Source organism: Electrophorus electricus, chromosome 18 (genome assembly GCF_013358815.1).
Source record: "Electrophorus electricus isolate fEleEle1 chromosome 18, fEleEle1.pri, whole genome shotgun sequence".
NCBI lineage: Eukaryota > Metazoa > Chordata > Actinopteri > Gymnotiformes > Gymnotidae > Electrophorus > Electrophorus electricus.
Genome location: NC_049552.1, coordinates 679,066 through 696,638, shown reverse-complemented (window position 1 = coordinate 696,638; position 17,573 = coordinate 679,066). Strand labels below are relative to the sequence as shown.

General features: G+C 46.9%; 2 protein-coding genes across 2 annotated transcripts; both read right to left on the bottom strand.

The window, feature by feature from the left end:
• Nucleotides 1-3,337: 3,337 nt before the first annotated feature.
• Nucleotides 3,338-5,505, bottom strand: LOC118242944. The gene is made up of 3 exons (XM_035536191.1): nucleotides 5,423-5,505; nucleotides 5,290-5,345; nucleotides 3,338-5,194 (listed from the first exon to the last, which is right to left on the bottom strand). Exons 1-3 carry the CDS (start codon nucleotides 5,437-5,439, stop codon nucleotides 4,146-4,148), a joined length of 1,122 nt encoding a protein of 373 aa, XP_035392084.1. The 5' UTR covers nucleotides 5,440-5,505; the 3' UTR covers nucleotides 3,338-4,145.
• A 1,203-nt stretch (nucleotides 5,506-6,708) lies between these two features.
• LOC113569509 (alpha-2-macroglobulin-like protein 1) lies at nucleotides 6,709-16,862 on the bottom strand. Its single transcript, XM_035536442.1, has 35 exons — nucleotides 16,781-16,862; nucleotides 16,217-16,400; nucleotides 15,746-15,902; nucleotides 15,561-15,613; nucleotides 15,439-15,459; nucleotides 15,141-15,309; nucleotides 14,903-14,987; nucleotides 14,692-14,818; nucleotides 14,189-14,303; nucleotides 13,941-14,050; nucleotides 13,641-13,811; nucleotides 13,289-13,525; nucleotides 13,070-13,133; nucleotides 12,681-12,826; nucleotides 12,401-12,550; nucleotides 11,966-12,133; nucleotides 11,815-11,890; nucleotides 11,611-11,740; nucleotides 11,302-11,527; nucleotides 10,968-11,094; nucleotides 10,568-10,689; nucleotides 10,179-10,230; nucleotides 10,019-10,099; nucleotides 9,751-9,927; nucleotides 9,537-9,618; nucleotides 9,247-9,403; nucleotides 9,094-9,168; nucleotides 8,856-9,018; nucleotides 8,493-8,686; nucleotides 7,845-8,060; nucleotides 7,639-7,757; nucleotides 7,436-7,544; nucleotides 7,302-7,364; nucleotides 7,070-7,175; nucleotides 6,709-6,906 (listed from the first exon to the last, which is right to left on the bottom strand). The coding sequence occupies exons 1-35, from the start codon at nucleotides 16,852-16,854 to the stop codon at nucleotides 6,860-6,862; spliced, it is 4,353 nt and encodes a 1,450-aa protein (XP_035392335.1). The 5' UTR covers nucleotides 16,855-16,862; the 3' UTR covers nucleotides 6,709-6,859.
• Nucleotides 16,863-17,573: the final 711 nt, after the last annotated feature.

The following is a 17,573-nucleotide window of genomic DNA, read 5'->3' as shown; positions in this document are numbered from 1 at the left end:
TTAATTTTAAAATGGCCAAATTTTAGCGCTTTAGGACATTTTGTGTTATTCGCATATAAGCTATATCGAATTATTTATATATATATATATATATATTATAAATACACACACACACACACACACACTAATATTTCATTGGACCATCTTTAGCTTTGATTACGGCACGCATTCGCTGTGGCATCATTTCCACAAGCTGCTGCAAAGTCACAATATTTATTTCTGTCCAAAGTTGCATTAATTTTTCCCCAAGATCTTGTATTGATGATGGGAGATTTGGAGCATTGCGCCAAGTCATCTTGGAATATGCCCGTGCCATCAGGGAAGAAAAAAAATGCATTGATGGAATAACCTGGTCATTCAGTATATTCGGGTAGTCAGCTGACCTCATTCTTTGGGCCCATAACGTTGATGAACCTAGACCTGACCAACTGCAGCAACCCCAGATCATAGCACTGCCCCCACAGGCTTGTACGGTAGGCACTAGGAGTGATGGGTGCATCACTTCAGCCGCCTCTCTTCTCACCGTGATGCTCCCATCACTCTGGAACAGGGTAAATCTGGACTCATCAGACCACATGACTTTCTTCCATTGCTCCAGGGTCCAATCTTTATGTTCCCTAGCAAACTGAAGCCGTTTTTGCCGGTCAGAATCACGGACAAGTGGTTTTCTTAAGGCTACGCAGCTGTTTAGTCCCAATGCCTTGAGTTCCCTTTGCATTGTGCATGTGGAAATGCTCTTACTTTCACTATTAAACATGTTGTTTTGCTACGATTTGATTTCACCACACGTTTAAGTGATCGCCGATCACGATCATTCGAGATTTTATTTCGACCGCATTCCTTCCTCGAAGATGATGTTTCCCCACTGTCCTTCCACTTTTTAACAATGCGTTGGACAGCTCTTAACCCGATTTGCTTAGTTTCAGCAATCTCCTTAGAGGTTTTCTCTGCTTGATGCATGCCATGAATTTGACCCTTCTGAAACAGATTAGCATCTTTTCCACGACCACAGGATGTGTCTTTTGACATGGTTGTTTAACAAATGAGAAGCTACTCACTGCATCAGTTAGGGTTAAATAGCTTGCTGCCAGCTGAAACATACTCACCCATGTAGTAATTATCCAATGGGAGACTCTTACCTATTTGGCCAGGCAGTGTGGGTGTGGGTGGGTGTATTGCACAATTTTGGTAAATATAGAATATGATGTAAGGTGACATGATGTTTTAATATTTGTTGATCTCCTTAATTTTAGTTGTGATGTGGGATAATATGTTTGTATTTTGTGGAGTCACGTTTTGTTCCCGCCATGAGAGTTTCCTGTTTCTATGAAATTGTGATGTAGAATTTTATGGCAGGGTTTAACTAGGTGTGGAAATTGTAGTTTATCACGAATTGTACTGCTGAAGTGGTTTATGCACATATGTGATGGTGTCCACGTTAAATGTCTGTGAAGCCCTTTGTGCTTGAAACTCACAACCAGACTTTCTGCTCATTATATTTAATCTTATGGTTCTTAAATTGTATTAATAAACCTGTAGTTTGTCCTGGCACTGGTGGTGTTGCTTTTTTAAAAGGCCTAAAGTGGTACCTGTTAAATGTATAAATAACCATACATCTCTGTGCTTTGCTCTAAAAACATTTCTGCTTTTGGTAAGTTGTCCTAATGTTGCCTCATTTCGTCCCTCCACAGCCGCTTTCTCTGCCAGTATTTCAGACCACTGTGCACAAGGACTTGCTAGCATTCATAAGCAAGATTCAAAATATGATGCAGTAAGTCTGACGCAGCTATCTACATACATGTCAATATTTCCAAACGTATCTGCAGACCTTTGGAAGGAATTTACCCGCAGTGTTAGTGTAGACCAACAGACCATATGCAAATCATTTCTGAAGTATTTTTAGGCTCCATTTCCACTGCAAGTGTTGGACAGACTGCTCTTAAAGGTACACGTCATTATGGAGCGACGACACACTACGTCAGAGATCTGCGGCGACAGGTTCAGAAGAGACGTCGCAGCGCGTGTATCCAGTGACGTCCTTGTTCTCCACGTGCTGTGTGGGACGTAAGCTGATTCCTTACTGTTTATTCTAGTGAAGAGTACATGTTAAGACATTGGCAAGGTTTGGTTCACTTATTACTGAGAACTGACTGTTGTAAACCCGTTACGGGAGCCTACTGAGTTGCTAATTCTACACTGTTATTATTCTGCACTAATCACGTCACTTCTCACTAGCAATGTTGTAAAGCCATACTAGTGTGGAGTGAAGTGCTAGTTGGGATGTGCGCGATATATATGACGTGTTAGTTGGCGTAGAAGTGTTCAGCTCTACGTCCAGCTCGTTCTAGAACCTCGCATGTAATAATAGAGGAGCACTAGTGCTTCCCCCCTAGAGAGCGCTGTTGGACCACCTCAGTACGGTATATTCATATTGTACAGGAAATGAACTGAATGTATTACTGTAGACGAGTGCCTAGTATTCATAAAGAGGCAATGATTATTGGAATGTTTTTCTGTTCCAGACCATACGTCACTCTTCATTCTCCATACCTCAAATGCACAGCCAGCTGCCTGTAATGTACAAGCCTGAGTCCGTATATTAATGTACCAGTGAAAATGCTGGTGTGTGAATGAGCCTGATGTGTTGCATTGTTCAATATCACCACTAACATTCCAGTGGTCTGACGGACACTTCAAAGGAGGACAAATCACGCCTTAGGACCTGCCTTGCTCTACAGTCCACTTACCTCTATTGAACAGTAAGGAAAGCCTATTTTAGTTTAGTGATTTGTACTCAAAACTAGCAGAGAACACAACATTAATGATAGTACACACACACACACACATGAATCTGAAGAAATATCAGATCAGGTTTGAGAGTTTTAATGACCACAGAACAGACAAAAGGTGAGGTCCGTCCCCCCCCCTCCATAGGGAACAAGGCTCTTGGGAGGAGAATTTGAAAACACAAAGGTGAACAGCTGATAGCAATTCCAGCCCCCTGCTACCACCAGTCTGTGCTGAACATTGGGAATAAGTGAGACCGTCGAGTCTAGGGGATCTGTAGACCAGAGTTGCAAGACAATAGATTGTGAACATGTGATGAACCAGTCTCAGTATAGAGGAGAAACAAACACACAAAGAACAACAAAAGCCTTCTACAGGTGTTGCCAACCACTACAGCGTTGTCCTAGTTCAACAAGTGCCACAACCACCACCTAAATGTATACATAGAGCAAAGGCCAAACGCACTGCAGAGTCTGTTTGGCTAGTGTTCCCTTCACATTTTACACACCATTGTTGAACAGAAACCAAGCAGAGACAGCAGTGTTGGCAACACATTTTATTTAAGAAAGCAGGATTATTTTGAAAAGAACCAAGAACAGGTTCAGCATCATTTTTGCTGAACAGCATTAGCCTGAGCCCTAGTGCTTGACCATCCCACTGAACTGGGTAGGAAGCAATTGGGGTTTACTGTGATGGTAGTAGGAGTGACCAGGCAAGTCCTGAGTGAAGCTGTAGCTGGTTGAACCACTGGACACACTTGATGGGGAACCAGTGTAGGATAAGTGCACGTCAGAGGATTGCTGGTCCACATTAAAATCCACAGCAGATGCTGGTTGGCTTACACCTGCCTGCATCACAGCATTCTGTCCCCAGCCACTAGAGCAAGTGCCAAGATGCCCTTTGGACAACCCATACATGCTGGATGGGGTCTGACTTGCTGGGTTGTATTGGTTGAAGGTTACAATGTGGGATCCAGTTTGGGGAGGATTTGGGACCCCCTTCTGGGACTGATCAGTGTGCAATGCAGTCTGCTGGCTCAATGTCTGCCCTGTGCTCCCAACCGGACAATGGGGGGGGACCCATGGGGGCTGCCTTGTTGTGCAGCACCACTGGCAGACTGTTGGCTAGTAAAGACATTCGAACTCACACTGGAGCCTTGCATCTGGGACTGGCCAGTCTGGGATGCAAATTGTTGGCTTGATGTCTGCCATCTACTTGCAACCCGAGAAGGAACAGTCCCATGAGAGCTTCCGTGTGCTTCATCTTTGACTGGCTGTCCGCTAGTTGAGGTCACACAAGAACTCACACTCGAACCCTCCAGCTGGGTCTGGGCAGTCTGTACTGAAGGCTGGTCAGGGCTAGATGGCTGCCATGTGCCTGCACCCATGGAATACAAAAGGTCCATAGTAGGTGCTCGTTTGTGGAGCATGTCTGCCAGACTGCTGGCTAGAGGACTGCCACATGCTTGCACCCTGCACAGGCCCAAGTCCATAATAACTGCTGCTTTTTTGTGTAGCATAACCAGCTCCCTGTTGGCTGGTGGAGCCCAAGCCAGAACTTGCACTCTGGGCTGGCAGAAACGCATAGTAACTGCTTTTTTGTGGAACATCACTGCCAGTCTGCCGTCTCCACGTCTGCCATCTACTCGAAACCCGAGAAGGAACGGCCCCACGTTGTTGCGCATCCTTGACCGGCTGTCGGCCAGTAGTGGTTACACCTGAACTCCCGCTGGCGCTGTGGCTAGCCAAAGAAAAGAGTCTGGATTTCAGCTGTGTGTAGCTTTGAGATTGAGGGAAGGGAACATGAGGAGGTTGGAGCTTCTTCGAAGGATGGTATGTTGGGTGGCCTGAGGATGGGGCCCTGTAGTCTCCCTGATGGGTGGGAGCAGATTGAACAGACACAGCGTGCGTCCTTGAACCAGTATACTGACTCGGGAAACCTTGAGCACTGGATACAGAGTCCAAGCTGCCAGCAGACCCCTGATGCCAGACACCTTGTTGAAAAAGGCTACTGGAAGTCTGGGGGGTGCCAAGGGCACGATTAGCACTCTGCCCCTGAAACTGAGTTTCACCACTACCAGAAGAGTCCTGCAGTTGGGGTTGGGTTACAAGTCTAGGAAGTTGCTGGCCACCTTGGAACACAGACTGGTAATACCCAGCAGAGCCACTTGCAGTCTGAGCACTTGAATCCATTTGACTTCTGGAAGCACTCCTTGACCATCCACCCGGAGTCTGACCGGGTTCCGGGCCTTGCCGAGGAAACACAGAGCTACTTTGCTTGGATGCAACACTGGAAGGAGAGCCCTCCATCTTGGTCAGATAAGGTAGGTAGTCGACTTCTTGGGGCTGAGCCACAGAAGCTGATGTCGCTACACCATACCAGTGTGGTGCAGATCTTTTGTTCCACACTTCAAGGGGATGAACAGAGCAGAGAGATTGCTTAAATTCCTGAACATGGACACAAAGCATCACTAGCTGTAGCTTGATCTGAACACTTTCTTACCACCAAGCCCCTCTGCATCTCTCAGCAGAAATACAACAGTGAGGAGTAACCAAAGCCTACAAGACAAAAGGAAATTTAAACACGAAAATAATCTGCAGTCTTAAACATGCACAAGGTAACACCACACGACTACCTTCTGCGCCACCACATTGTGCCACTAGACAGGGGACACCCCAATACCCAGCTTCATACACCAACCCTTCTCCCTGAGAGAAGCAGACAGACACAAGCTCCCTTCCTGTCTGCATTCCTTTTAAGCCTCTCATTAAAGTTAGCTGATAAGAATCACCAGTTCAAACTCTTTACAGCTGTTACCTAACCAATTAAAGGAACCTACGAGCGAGTAACAAGAGCTAGAAATACTTGGAGATATAGTAAGCATATCAGTAATATTGCTGTAGTCCCAGAGGCTGCATTAATTGTACAGGCCTTAATGTTCATTTCTGGTTTGTTTGTTTCCTTCTCACATGGATGGAATTGAGTTTGGCTGTTTGTTTGTCAAACATTCAAATCCAGCAAATATCCATTTCACACTTTATTTTTGTTTGGAGCCATTGCTATTCCTTTTATACATGTAGTCTTGAAGTTTAGATGTAGGCTGGAGTTGTGAGGAATACAAAAGCATCTTTCAGACTCAATTAGGATTAAAATTCTAACATGGAGGTTGATTCTCAAAATGTCCTGACATCCTTTTCAGATAAAATTGTATTTTGCCTTTCCATGAAAATGTATTACACTGACCTTATCAATGTCAAATGAACATGTTTACTCCCTTTAAACAGACACAGCGTGGACGCGTCTCCTCACTTTAAAGAGAGATAAACACGTAGAAGTGCACTGTGTATTTTATGATGTACTGTACAGTTCCGAGTTTGTGGTGGTCCATGCAGAATCCAACAATGTTAGTTGGATATGATGGTGAACATTGTTTTGATATTTAGTTACATTAGAAATCCCACATGAAGTCTAATGCGTCAGTCAGTCATTGTAGTGATGCATGTGAACATGTAGAGTAGCAGCAGGTTTAATTTATTGTATATTCATATATCCTGTGTAGCTGTACCTGTATGATAAATGGCTTTAGTGTCAACTAAACCACTGAGAAGGAGATTAGTAGATGGAACAGGACAGAAGTGGAGGTCCTTGATGCACACCCAAGTGTACCTGGTCACAATATCTGGACTCGTCTTCTTACAAATCCATAGATTTCTGAGCATTAGTATACTTTGTCCCTCAATTCTCTCCTCATGAGAGAGTGAATTCCCTGTGACCCTCCCCACCAATGTTCAATTTATGACTAGTCTTGCTCTGAATGGCAAGTTATGCTGAGCAGTGATCCAGTAACAAGAGCGCTCAGGCAGATGAGGGAACACTGGTGAAGACCACAAAAACCCCCCACCAAGGCATTTGTACACTGCACAAGAGAATTTATTTCAATACAACCGAGTAATTACACAACAGTCACCCAGTAGCATTAGAGCCGATTTACACTTCAGGTAAAGGGACAGATTCTCCTGGTACAATGCAGTACAACATGGCCAACATTAGTGCAGGCAGCAGGGCACGTGGTCTACCGTTCGTTACATGGAGACGTGTATTGTGTAACGGCCACATCACCTACAGGAGAGAAAGGAAAACCGGTTCTTATTCATACTACACAGGCGGACATTCGAATTCAGTTCATATGATCCTTGTCCTTAATTGCATATTGGTCATTTCTATCCAACCCTCTCCCTCATCTTCCATGACGGTTTCGGAAGATAACAGGACTGGTTCTTACTGGGCTGGTAGTAGTCGTAGATCTTCACCACAGCTGGCTTCAGGTTCTGCACTGCTATGTCCTGCTGGATAACCAGAGTGTAGGTCTTGGTCTCTCCCTTCTTCAGCTGGGGAAAAGGGAGACCGATGCAGTCACCATACAAAATGATGGGACAAACACCATGGTAACGGTGGCCTCCGACACACACTGTTCATCTTACAAGCAAGTTGATCTGGCGAAAGCCTGTTCTTACCCCGTTCAGGTAGATGACTACGTTTCTCTCCGTTGGATCCACGCGTTTTACAGTGCCTTTCACCTGTAGACACAGGTTCTTTGTGAGCAGACCAGCTAATGCATGATGGGTATTTTCAGTGAGGTCAAAGTTACCTCTGTAGAGCCAGCTACTGGCATCAGTGACCCCTCAACCAGACTGAAGCCAGACAGCAGCTTGACCTCGATGACCACCATGTCCGTCTCAGTCCTGTTACCGTTATACCTGAAAGGTGAATTAAAGCAAAGTCACAGGGTTACATGGACAGACTTTATACATCCAAAGCCATCCTTTCCTCTTGTGCTCTAGTAGAGCTCACCTGACAGTCACAGTGACCCCCACAGACAGGTTTGGGGCACTGCAGTTTGAGCTTGTGTTGACCGCGATACTGAAGGAGGAGAAGTCATTGGGAGGCGGGATGTTGTAGTGCTGGGTGAACTGGAGGAGAAATACAAGTACCCCAGAGTCATTTTTACACCCAAGAAGCTCTTCAAGCATCTCTACACCAAGGGGCACCAGACTGACCTGCACAAACACACAGCCTTGGCCTGATGCCCTGACGTTGTACACCCCAGTCACTTCCTGCAGCTGGATCTGCTGGTACAGCAGTCTGTTGCTCTGGTTCACCGTGAACTGGGTCTTCGAGCCGAGGGGTGACGTCACAGTCACCGCAATGGTGCCTGTTGTACTGTAGGTGGCAGTGCTGTATTTTGCCAGAGCCTGAAGAGCCACTACAGTGTCCTGGGCAGAGAAAAGGGATTCAAAACAGGAGGCATTTCTTCTAGGGTATGGTTTTACACTGATGTCATCCAACAAACAAGAAGGACTAGAGTTCAAGCCCTTTTGTACTGCTAGGCATCAGCATTGACCCCAGTATTCGCGTTCATTGGTATCTTGCTCCAACCTACTGTACTGGCTAGGATGCATCCCATGAGGAAATGAAAGCACATTTAGCCAATTACAAGTCAAGTACCTTACACACGTGCTCAGGGCAGCGGTGGCTATGGCGCTCTGGATAAGAGCATCCGCAAGAATTAAAAGGTGGCTGTTGAGGTGTAAACATCTCGAGAAACTGAATCAAGCGAGCCAACTATTAGCAGAGCCAAAGATCATACTCACGCCGGGCTACAAAGTGACAATATTTGAGCTGGCGGTGCGAAGGGGGGGCACTACCTGCGTAGACGCGAAACCGCCAAAGGCGTTCTGCTGCTGGCCCAGCCAGCGGACGATGCTGGCACTGTAGCCCAGCTCAAACTGGGGCAGCAGGGGTCCAGAGAGCACAGCCAAGAGCACGTAGGAGGTCGTCTCCACGTCCAGAGAGTCCGTCACCGTCCCAACACGTCCACTGCCCCAGTGCCGCCCATCCACTGAAGGAGACAGAAAAGCACCGAGCCCACTCGGCCAAGATTCTCCGGTAAATACCAGCCAACCATCACCATAATTGCTCTGTATTTATGGACACATGCAGCCTCCAAAACACGCCAGTTCTCAGCCAGATACCAACATCCAGTGAAGGTCAAATTGGGCAAGTCTGACCTGTCACTACGGCTCGCTGGTTCAGGCGGGAGAGCAGGGTTCCTCTCATCACCTGGTCTCCAGCTAGTGTGAAGGTGTAGGAGAGGAGGGCGATGGCATAGGTGGAGTTCACCTGTGCAGAGATGTTCCTCAGGCAGTCCAAACCCTTGGAAACCATGGGGTCCTACCATGGCAAACACAGTAAGGCATGTTCACACAGACTACTAGAGGGAACCGTTTGAGGAAGGGGAGCACTCACTGTCCTCTGGGTGCCCAACTCCAGTAGAGCAGCTGTGACGTACGCCGAGAGGGTCACCTCATCGTTCACTCCACCCTGGGTAAGAGCGCAAAGTCAGCCAGCCGGCTCACAGGAGTGCTGCACCACACATCTGCTGCACTGCAGAGTCCTGACCTGCATGTCCACATGGATGAGGTTGCCCACTGAGGCAAAACAGCCGTTTAGCTGCTGCTTGTTGCCCAGCCAAGTCTTGGCCTGATCGATGACCGTCTGATCGATAAAGATGTATTGCTTTGCGCTTTCGAAAGACTTCATCACGAACGCAGTGAGCCTGAGTACACAGACACCAGGGAGCTTCTGATTTTTATATTCATTCATTTCAATAAGAGCCATCCATAACACGGCCAGGGGTCTGGTGTCATTTGAGAGCTGTACAGGAACCATCTGGTTTGTGCGAGACTGACCAGGTGTTGCCCGAGTTGTCGGAGGTCCCAAAGGCACTGTACGATCCATCCTCATGCTTGTAGGTCAGCTCTCTCTGGTAGCCTGCATCAGTCATGGGGAGAAACAGGCTGCTCGGCTCATGCTGCCAAAAGGTCCAGAATAAACTGCAGAAAATCAAACCACCCCCCCAGGTATCCTGCACACAGTCTGGGAGCCACTGGTGTGTGCCCTCACCACTCAGCAGGAAGGAGGTGGCTTTGCTCCTGATGGCGGGCGTCAGCTGGCCGCTGCTCTCCAAGTACCCCAGGATGAAGATGTCGGGGGCAAAGAGCAGCATGTTCTGTTCACCGCAGCCGTACGGCATGGCCAGCAGGTTGTCCAGGTTCTGCAGCGCATGGCCCATCAGATCTCCTGCAGAGAGAGTCACCAGAATTGTGCGTGTCCATACGCAAGACCTTGTTCAATTCCAAATGAATGGGTGTGTAGCTGCAAGTGTCCTCACCCAGCACAGAGACAAAGGCAGTGGGGGAACCCTGCACAATCACTTTAGGCAACTTCAGTGTAACATTTCTCTCCACAACACCTAGAGGATGGGAAAAGGGCCATCAGAGAGACATCATCTCACTCACCAACCCAAGTGAGAACATTGTTGGACTACAGACCTGCAGGACAGAGGAGCTCATTGTAAGCGTTGGATTGTTTGGTGCCCTCTGCCTGTCAGAGGAAGAAGTAGTATGCAGTCAGAACCACCAGAACAAAACCCTTTAGTCTGCTCAGTATCCTTCTGTCAAGTTAACAGTGAACAACCCCACCCATCACAGTACAGACTACCTGGAACCACACAAAAAAAAAGGGGGGTTTGGTGTGCAAGATATATACACACACACACACCCATCCGACTGAGGAGAATAGCCACCCAACCAAGTTTGGTATTCATATCGTTCCAGCAGTGTTCAAATGCTCAGAAGCGTACAGCTACTGGCAGACTCCAGTAAGGGGAGTTGTGGTTACTGGGGCTCTTCAGGGTGGAGGAGACCCCAATGGAACTCACCTCCACCAGCAGGGTCTGAACCACCGTGTCCATACGTCCTTTCTCCGGCACACCGGTCACCCGATTCCCACACAGTGCAGATGTCTGTACTGCTTCTGCAGTCACTGTGAAGACCACCTCACCTACAATACACCCCCCCAAATTGGGCATTGGAAACGTCAAGCTACTTAATGAAATGCATAATTGTACATCCAGAAAGAGCAGTAACGCTACTCAACACATTTTTGCAAGTTGGAATGTGCCTTCTGAGAAGGCTGCAATAGTGGAACACAAATGAAGAGCATTACTGCTAGACAGCTGTTGCCGCCAACCTCAGCAATTCCACATTCCAATCCGCTTCTTAAATATGTGGATAAAAATACATGTCCAGTCTTCCAATTTCAGCTGACGTCAGACTTACCCAACACGGAGGGCGTGACGACCCACGTGAAGGTCCAGCCGTCGTCAGCACAGAGGCAGTGTGTGTAAATGCAGCTCTTGCAGGGTTGGACTGAGAACTGATTTGAGGATGCCAGCATCACTTGTACCTTTAAACACACATGCAGTGCGTCAGAGCCCAGCACTGTACAACTGCCCCTGCATTCCATGTGGCTCACAGGTACTTCCAGCACAAAACCTCCACACACGAGCCATAAGTGGGGACTCACTGCTCAGTGAACAGTCAAGTAGGAATTACCGTGGGGATAATCAGCTCCTCTGTCCCATAGGGGGATGGAGACACTGGGACCACTTACCATGATGCAGGAGGGGAGGTAGTTGAAGACTGTGGCCTTGAGCGTGAACACCTCTCCACGGACGATGGAGTAGGGCAGGGTCAGGCTCACGAAGAAAGGCTGGAAGGCCGTGAGGTCGACTTTTGGGGCCACGCCAAACCCGACCGGAGATGTACAAAATGCGCCTCCCTCCCACGTGGTGATGGTGTCTGGGACGGTCTCGTTGACCCTAGTAAACCCAGACGTCCTGGTGAGGAGAAGGAAAACTGGTCAGACGAGGCCACTGCATTTGGTGGCAACAGGTTTGAGCCACAGCCCAGGTGTACCCACCCCACATAAACAAGGTCCCAGATCCAAGTCTCTGGGAAGTATCTGCGGACCGTGGCGGCTGGTGGGTTTTGGTCTGAGGGAGTCTCACCAGAGCCTACAGGAAGTTCTTTGGCAAAGGCTACGTTTTCAACTGTTGAGAGAATATTTCTTCAATATCGGATACAATATGCATTTCTTCACTCAAAAGGACTTCATGCCACTTACAGCCAAATTTCCACAAAGTCCTGCAGTCAAAGGGCTTTCTTAGGTCAACATTGGTAATGGTCTTGATTCCAGCATCCTGAGAAAAGGGAACAGTGTTTCAAACAACAGCATATATCAACTACAAACCCTGGGTGCCAAAACTATTTCTTACTTTGAAGACATGGTACACATCAACGTTCCCATTGTATGGACCAGGGAAGGCGAGTCTTGCATTTAATAGAGGCTTTGGCAGGCGAGGTGGCATCTCAGAGCAAGGGTAGAAGTCTTCAGTGCCATCTGGGTATCCAGACAACTTGTAGACAGGGAGCAGCTTAAAGACCTAGGATGACATGAGATGCGAGAGTCAGCCATAGGACTCGATGAGCGTTTAACAGCTGCACAACTGTGCAAAATATGAGCCGAGCAAGAGAAAGCATTTGATCCAAGTATTGGTGGGCTGCTGCTGAATTGGAGTTCAACCCTGATCAGGTTAATGCGGGTTCTGGAGAACATCTGCACAAGTGTTGGATCAGAGCTCTGCAGGTGGGTGGCTCAGCTGGAACAGACCTGAGCACCCTGGAGCTTTAGGGCTTCGGTATGAACGTACAGATTCAACGCTGAGCTCCTTGTCCGGGCTGAGCAGCAACAGGCTCCGATCGATGGCCCTCACGGAGCACAGCGAGCCTGGGCGAGCCTTCAGCATCAACTCCACAGAACTCCCGGGCAGCTCCACAGGAGAAGAGAAATTCAGAGACACCTGGGAGACCATGAGAGACTAGTGAGAACCTCAAGCTACACTGTAAATGGATACAGCTTCTTATGAAGTGGAGACCAGCCACGGCAACATTTTACTTCACAAGACCACTAGAACATTGTGACATTCTGACCTCGTTAGCCAGACACAGCTCAACGGGGAAGTCCATGCTGTCGGCTACCACCTCCCCTCTCGGGAGCATGGCGTACACCACTACCTGGACGAGCGGAGACAGAGCACGCACATCCTGGAGGGGCACCACCACTCCTCCTCGGTTCTCTGTTACACACACACACACACACAGGACAGTTAGAACACAGCACCTAGAGCAGAAAGGGCATCAGTCCTGGAGCTTCAGAGCCCTCCAGAGTTTCCCAGGCCCAACTTGAGCCCTTTTGTTTCGTCATCTTTCAAATCAAAACGGAAGAATCAGGTGTGCACATCCAACAGTTACAATTGAGCTCTACATCCATTTCAACAGGATGAGGCCGTGTTGTGGCTACAGTGCAAGTGTGCATGGACCTCTCTCTGGTTGTACAGCCACAGAGATGCTTCCTGTCTGCACCATCCTGCCCCGGGACATCACCTGCACACCCAACGGAGATTGTGTTCACAAACGCCTTCCAAAACAGCATGTCCAACAGGACAAGAAATTGGGGGGCGGGAGTCCAAGTTAAAATCAGATTTCTGGAGACCAATATGCTGCAAGTTTGCAAATGGTGACCTGACAGTAGATCGTACCATGTAGAAGAAATCTAGGGAGAGTTGGGTTGGTTCCAGTGCATTGCCCTGTATGATGTACTGAACCAGTGCTGTAGCATGTCCATTACACCTGAACACCTCCAGCGGGCGCTGCAGTGCCAGGAAACTTCTGCTTTGGGAGTAGAAGGGCTGAACCAACAGGTAAGCAAAGAGGTAGTTTGGTGTTCTCATGTTGGCCATATTTCCAAGTGGTTTCTTTTCCTCAAGATATTGGGCCTATTATGAGGAGAAAGAAAAGGGACACATTTAGAAGGGTCAGACAAGGCAAGACATTGATTATGCTTGTAACACTTACAAGAACCCTTTCCAACAAAAGGCGGACTTCACAGACCTCAAGAGAGACGGATTGTGAACCCCATGAACGCGTGTCTAAGGAGAAGGGGGCGACACCGTTGCCATCGGTAACCAACTTCCAGCTTGCGTTTTTGTTCCCAGCATAATTCACAACCAGATACACCGATTCATTCTTCATAGGAGCGGAGTCTGGACCAGTGGCTTTAATCTAAGACGGATTTAAAAAACACCCCCCACCAAACCAACTGTCTGAAACTTGTGCTACATGTTGACCCCTAAACAGCACACAGTTCACGCCAGGTATTGCAAACCATTAAAAAAAAGGACCAGTAATTACCTTTCCTTTGTAGGTCAACCCAAGCCTGAACGTGTCCGGAGCGTCCACAAAGGTGAGAGTGACGATGTCACTTGTAACAGTAGAGCTTCCAGACCCCGACAGGACCACTCCTGTGGTTGAAACACACACCTCTTTCAAACAAATGTCTGCATTCACTTGGACCATTTTGCAAGTAAAGAAAACCTTTTCAAATATTCAGTCACTTATTTTTAAAGCCATTAAGGGGTCAGAGAGTGGGAAAACCTCACCTGTCCCATATTCCTCCAGTTCAGCATCAACATTAATAATGTCTTCATATCGTGTATCATTCAGTGCAAAGTCACTCAGGTCAACGATGTAGGACCCGCAGCCTGTCCTGTCAGTCTAGAGTAAATATGGACCAGACAGAGTTCAGAAACACTGTAGAACAATTACTGCCCAAGAAAATACCCAAACAGATCGTTCAGGTACCTTTTCCCTCATATGAAATTTCGCCAATGATTCTTCACATTATACCTAGAAGTCTCAGCTTCTGTACTAAACCCATTTTAACACATGGCCACCTCCATGGGGCATAAACTGCTTCACTTGAGGACTACAAAGCAATCTGAGGAAGTCTCAATACTTATGAAGGGAGCTTTCCTTTCTTTTGTACGATTTGCTACTTTTTGGTGGCAAAAGTCTCTTTAAAAACAATGAAGGTTAAATGACTAGACGTTTCTTAGAAGCTTCTCAATACCATCTGCAGGAACAGGTGACCAAGTGGACCAACCTTCATGGTAAAAGTTCTACAGATGTCTGGGAGCTGTGCAGGGCCTGGCGCAAACCACCAGTATCCGTAACTTCTGCGGCAGACCACGGCAGTCGCAGACCCCATCACTGGTTTCCCATAAGTATACCTACAGCCAGGGTGGAGGTTGTGGAGTAAGGAATACATAATGTTGCGCCAGGTGGTTCAGTCTCAAGGTTTAAATGGCTCTTACTTTGCACACACTTTGAGCGTGACCTTAGTGTCCAGAACGGTTATGACCGGAGGAAGCTCTATGGTTACTTCAAACTTTGGCAGCACTATGGGGGAGGGGTTTCAAAATATTAAACCCACATCAAACCTTTGCCTTACTTCATTAAAGAATTCTTAAGATGAGCCCCTCAAGACAAGTTAAACATACTGTCCCAAACACTGATCATTAAATCCCAACTGAAAACCGTGCTGCGCCTGACCATATTTCTTGATTTCAAAGTCTTGCGTGATTGGTTCATTCCCCTCATTCCAGGCAGTGATGACATAGAATCCCTCTGCAGCCTCGGGGCTTACGGGATACGACAGATCCAGGAAGCCGCTGGATGTGGACATGTTCAGCCACTGACCAATACGGTTGGAGTTGGGGTCCTACAGACAGCAGCAGCATGCAATGATCCTCAAATATACTATGAGCAAAGAATTTCCATAGCAACCAGGACACAGTTCCAGAATCAGTAAATACATACAGAGTGATGATGCATATTGCACACTTCATACCTGCAGCTCCACTGTTGAGAACTGAGAGAGAGACAGACACTTCACATCAGTGGCATACACTGCTGCAACAGTCCTTTTATTTTATGGAACAACTTGAAAAACTGCACATTTCACTCCCTTACCATCCCATTGTAGGTGAGGAAGTTGGAATCCAGAGACACTATCCGGATTTTCACTGTAGAGAGAAAGACAGCATCAATACTGCTGACCCTCCAAACACTCAGAAAGAGACCGGTTTAGATCCATGGCTGTCGAGTTCCCCCTGCACCTCCTTTAGGAAACCCCAGTCCAAAACCACCAACAATACCTGTCTGTCCTGGTTTGTACAAGGGTTTGTCTGTTGCAATGATGGTCAGCTGAGCAGGAGGTTTTATGAGGATCTTTGTTGTCCCATTTAGGAATGTAGTTTTCCCTTTTACCTCAAAGACAATGGATGCTTCTGTATCTATGCTTACAGCAGGAACCTGTTTAATGAAGAAAGAAACTAGCAAAGTGAACCCAGAAAACCTCTTCTAATCTGATGTGCAGATACAGAGGGTCTCTGATATTCCTCAATCACCCACATGTGTGCTTGTACAAGCAACTTACACAGAGAACATGTTCAAAAAACAGACCAAAACTACAAAAGGAATGAGAGATGTAAACTGGGATAAAATTGGGACACAAGCCAAGTCAAAAGACCTTTCTAGTAAAGGCTCCATTTTCACATGGGGCTCTGCTTGATTAAAAACCAGTTTCTTTGTGGCTTTAATATGTTGTAGACAGTGAGGGTACGGACCTTAAAGGAAACACACTGGTAGTGGTCTTGGCTTACAACAGTCTGGCTCAGAAGAGTCTTGCTGGTTTGCCCGTGTTCCAGAGTCACATGTAACAATAAGCTTTTTTGGGCGGTGTGGACATGGACACACAGTGTCTCAGTACTGCCCCCTACAGGCTGGGAATTGGCAGTCAACAGGTAAATCCTGAAGGGGAACAGAGATAAAACCAGTTGACATACGGTTGATTAGAAAGACCTAAATCCACACTGCCCAGCCATGGAAACCATTAAATAGGCCTCCAATTTTTGTATAGCAACTTGCATAATATCTGTATTATTGTCATCATCCAATTACTCATGAAACCTGGCACAAGTGAAAAATACAGCAAAACTGAGAATTGGGGGGGTTTTTTGTTTTGTTTTTGTGGCATGCATTTTAATCCATCATGTTGGCCCAAAGTAAACAAATAGGCAATCCTATAAATAATACAGACAAATTTAGAGACCTACAGCTTACTTTAAACCAACAAATACTACCACAAATGTAACAAACACAGATATGAGAGAAAGAATAAACACTCATACGTGTCATTAGAGAAAAAGGCAACAGCCCTGTGGAGGAGCAGAAGCACAGTGGCAAACACCACGGAGAGCTGCATCCTGACCGCAACTCCACCACCACCAGACAATCAGACCGCCTGGGAGCTCATGCTATAAATAATAAGCCCCTCCCCTTCACGGGGGAAAAGTCTTTGAGCCCTGCCCTAGCTACTGCGCCACTTATCAAATAACCTATCAGTTCGGTCAAAGTTTGAGTTAATTGGGTTGGAGCATTTAGCGTCACTCTCACAGCCTATCCACGACTGAATTTCTCCTCAATGTTGTCATTCAATGACAAAAAACCCAAATCTACTCAACGAGGTACTGATTAGGCTATCTACTAAACCAAATCTATTTAATGAGGTACTGATGAGGCGATCTCCTAAACCAAATCGGTTTAACGAGCAATGTGCGAGACGGGTGGAGCGCATACTAATATGCACGAAGGCTTCGATGAAACGAGTCGTTTCACCACATGTTGATTTCTGAACTATTTCTGAGTCAAAACAGTAGTATTGTGTTTTTTAAAAATGAATGAATTTGTTTTAGTCAAGGTCTGAAAACATTATCTTTTTTTGTTCTTTTGTTATAAATGTTCTATGTGATAATGTTTGATAGCAGTAGCTCAGTGGTCGAGGTTACTTGTAAATGGAACATTGCTGGTTCACTGCCAAATTGCCTCTGTTGGGCCCCTGAGCAAGGCCCTTAACTCGCCATTGCTCAAGCTGTACTCAGTCATAATTGTAAGTTGCTTTGGATAAAAGTGTCAGCTAAATGT

Excerpts from the sequence above, each read along its gene's own strand:
- LOC113569509 (XM_035536442.1), bottom strand. The coding sequence starts at position 16,854 with ATGCAGCTCTCCGTGGTGTTTGCCACTGTGCTTCTGCTCCTCCACAGG. Across the intron at positions 16,401-16,780 it reads GCCTTTTTCTCTAATGACAC|GATTTACCTGTTGACTGCCA; the intron begins GTATGAGTGTTT and ends GTTCCCCTTCAG. Across the intron at positions 12,551-12,680 it reads AGCTGTGTCTGGCTAACGAG|GTGTCTCTGAATTTCTCTTC; the intron begins GTCAGAATGTCA and ends ATGGTCTCCCAG.
- LOC118242944 (XM_035536191.1), bottom strand. Across the intron at positions 5,195-5,289 it reads AGATGCAGAGGGGCTTGGTG|TGTGGAACAAAAGATCTGCA; the intron begins GTAAGAAAGTGT and ends ATCCCCTTGAAG.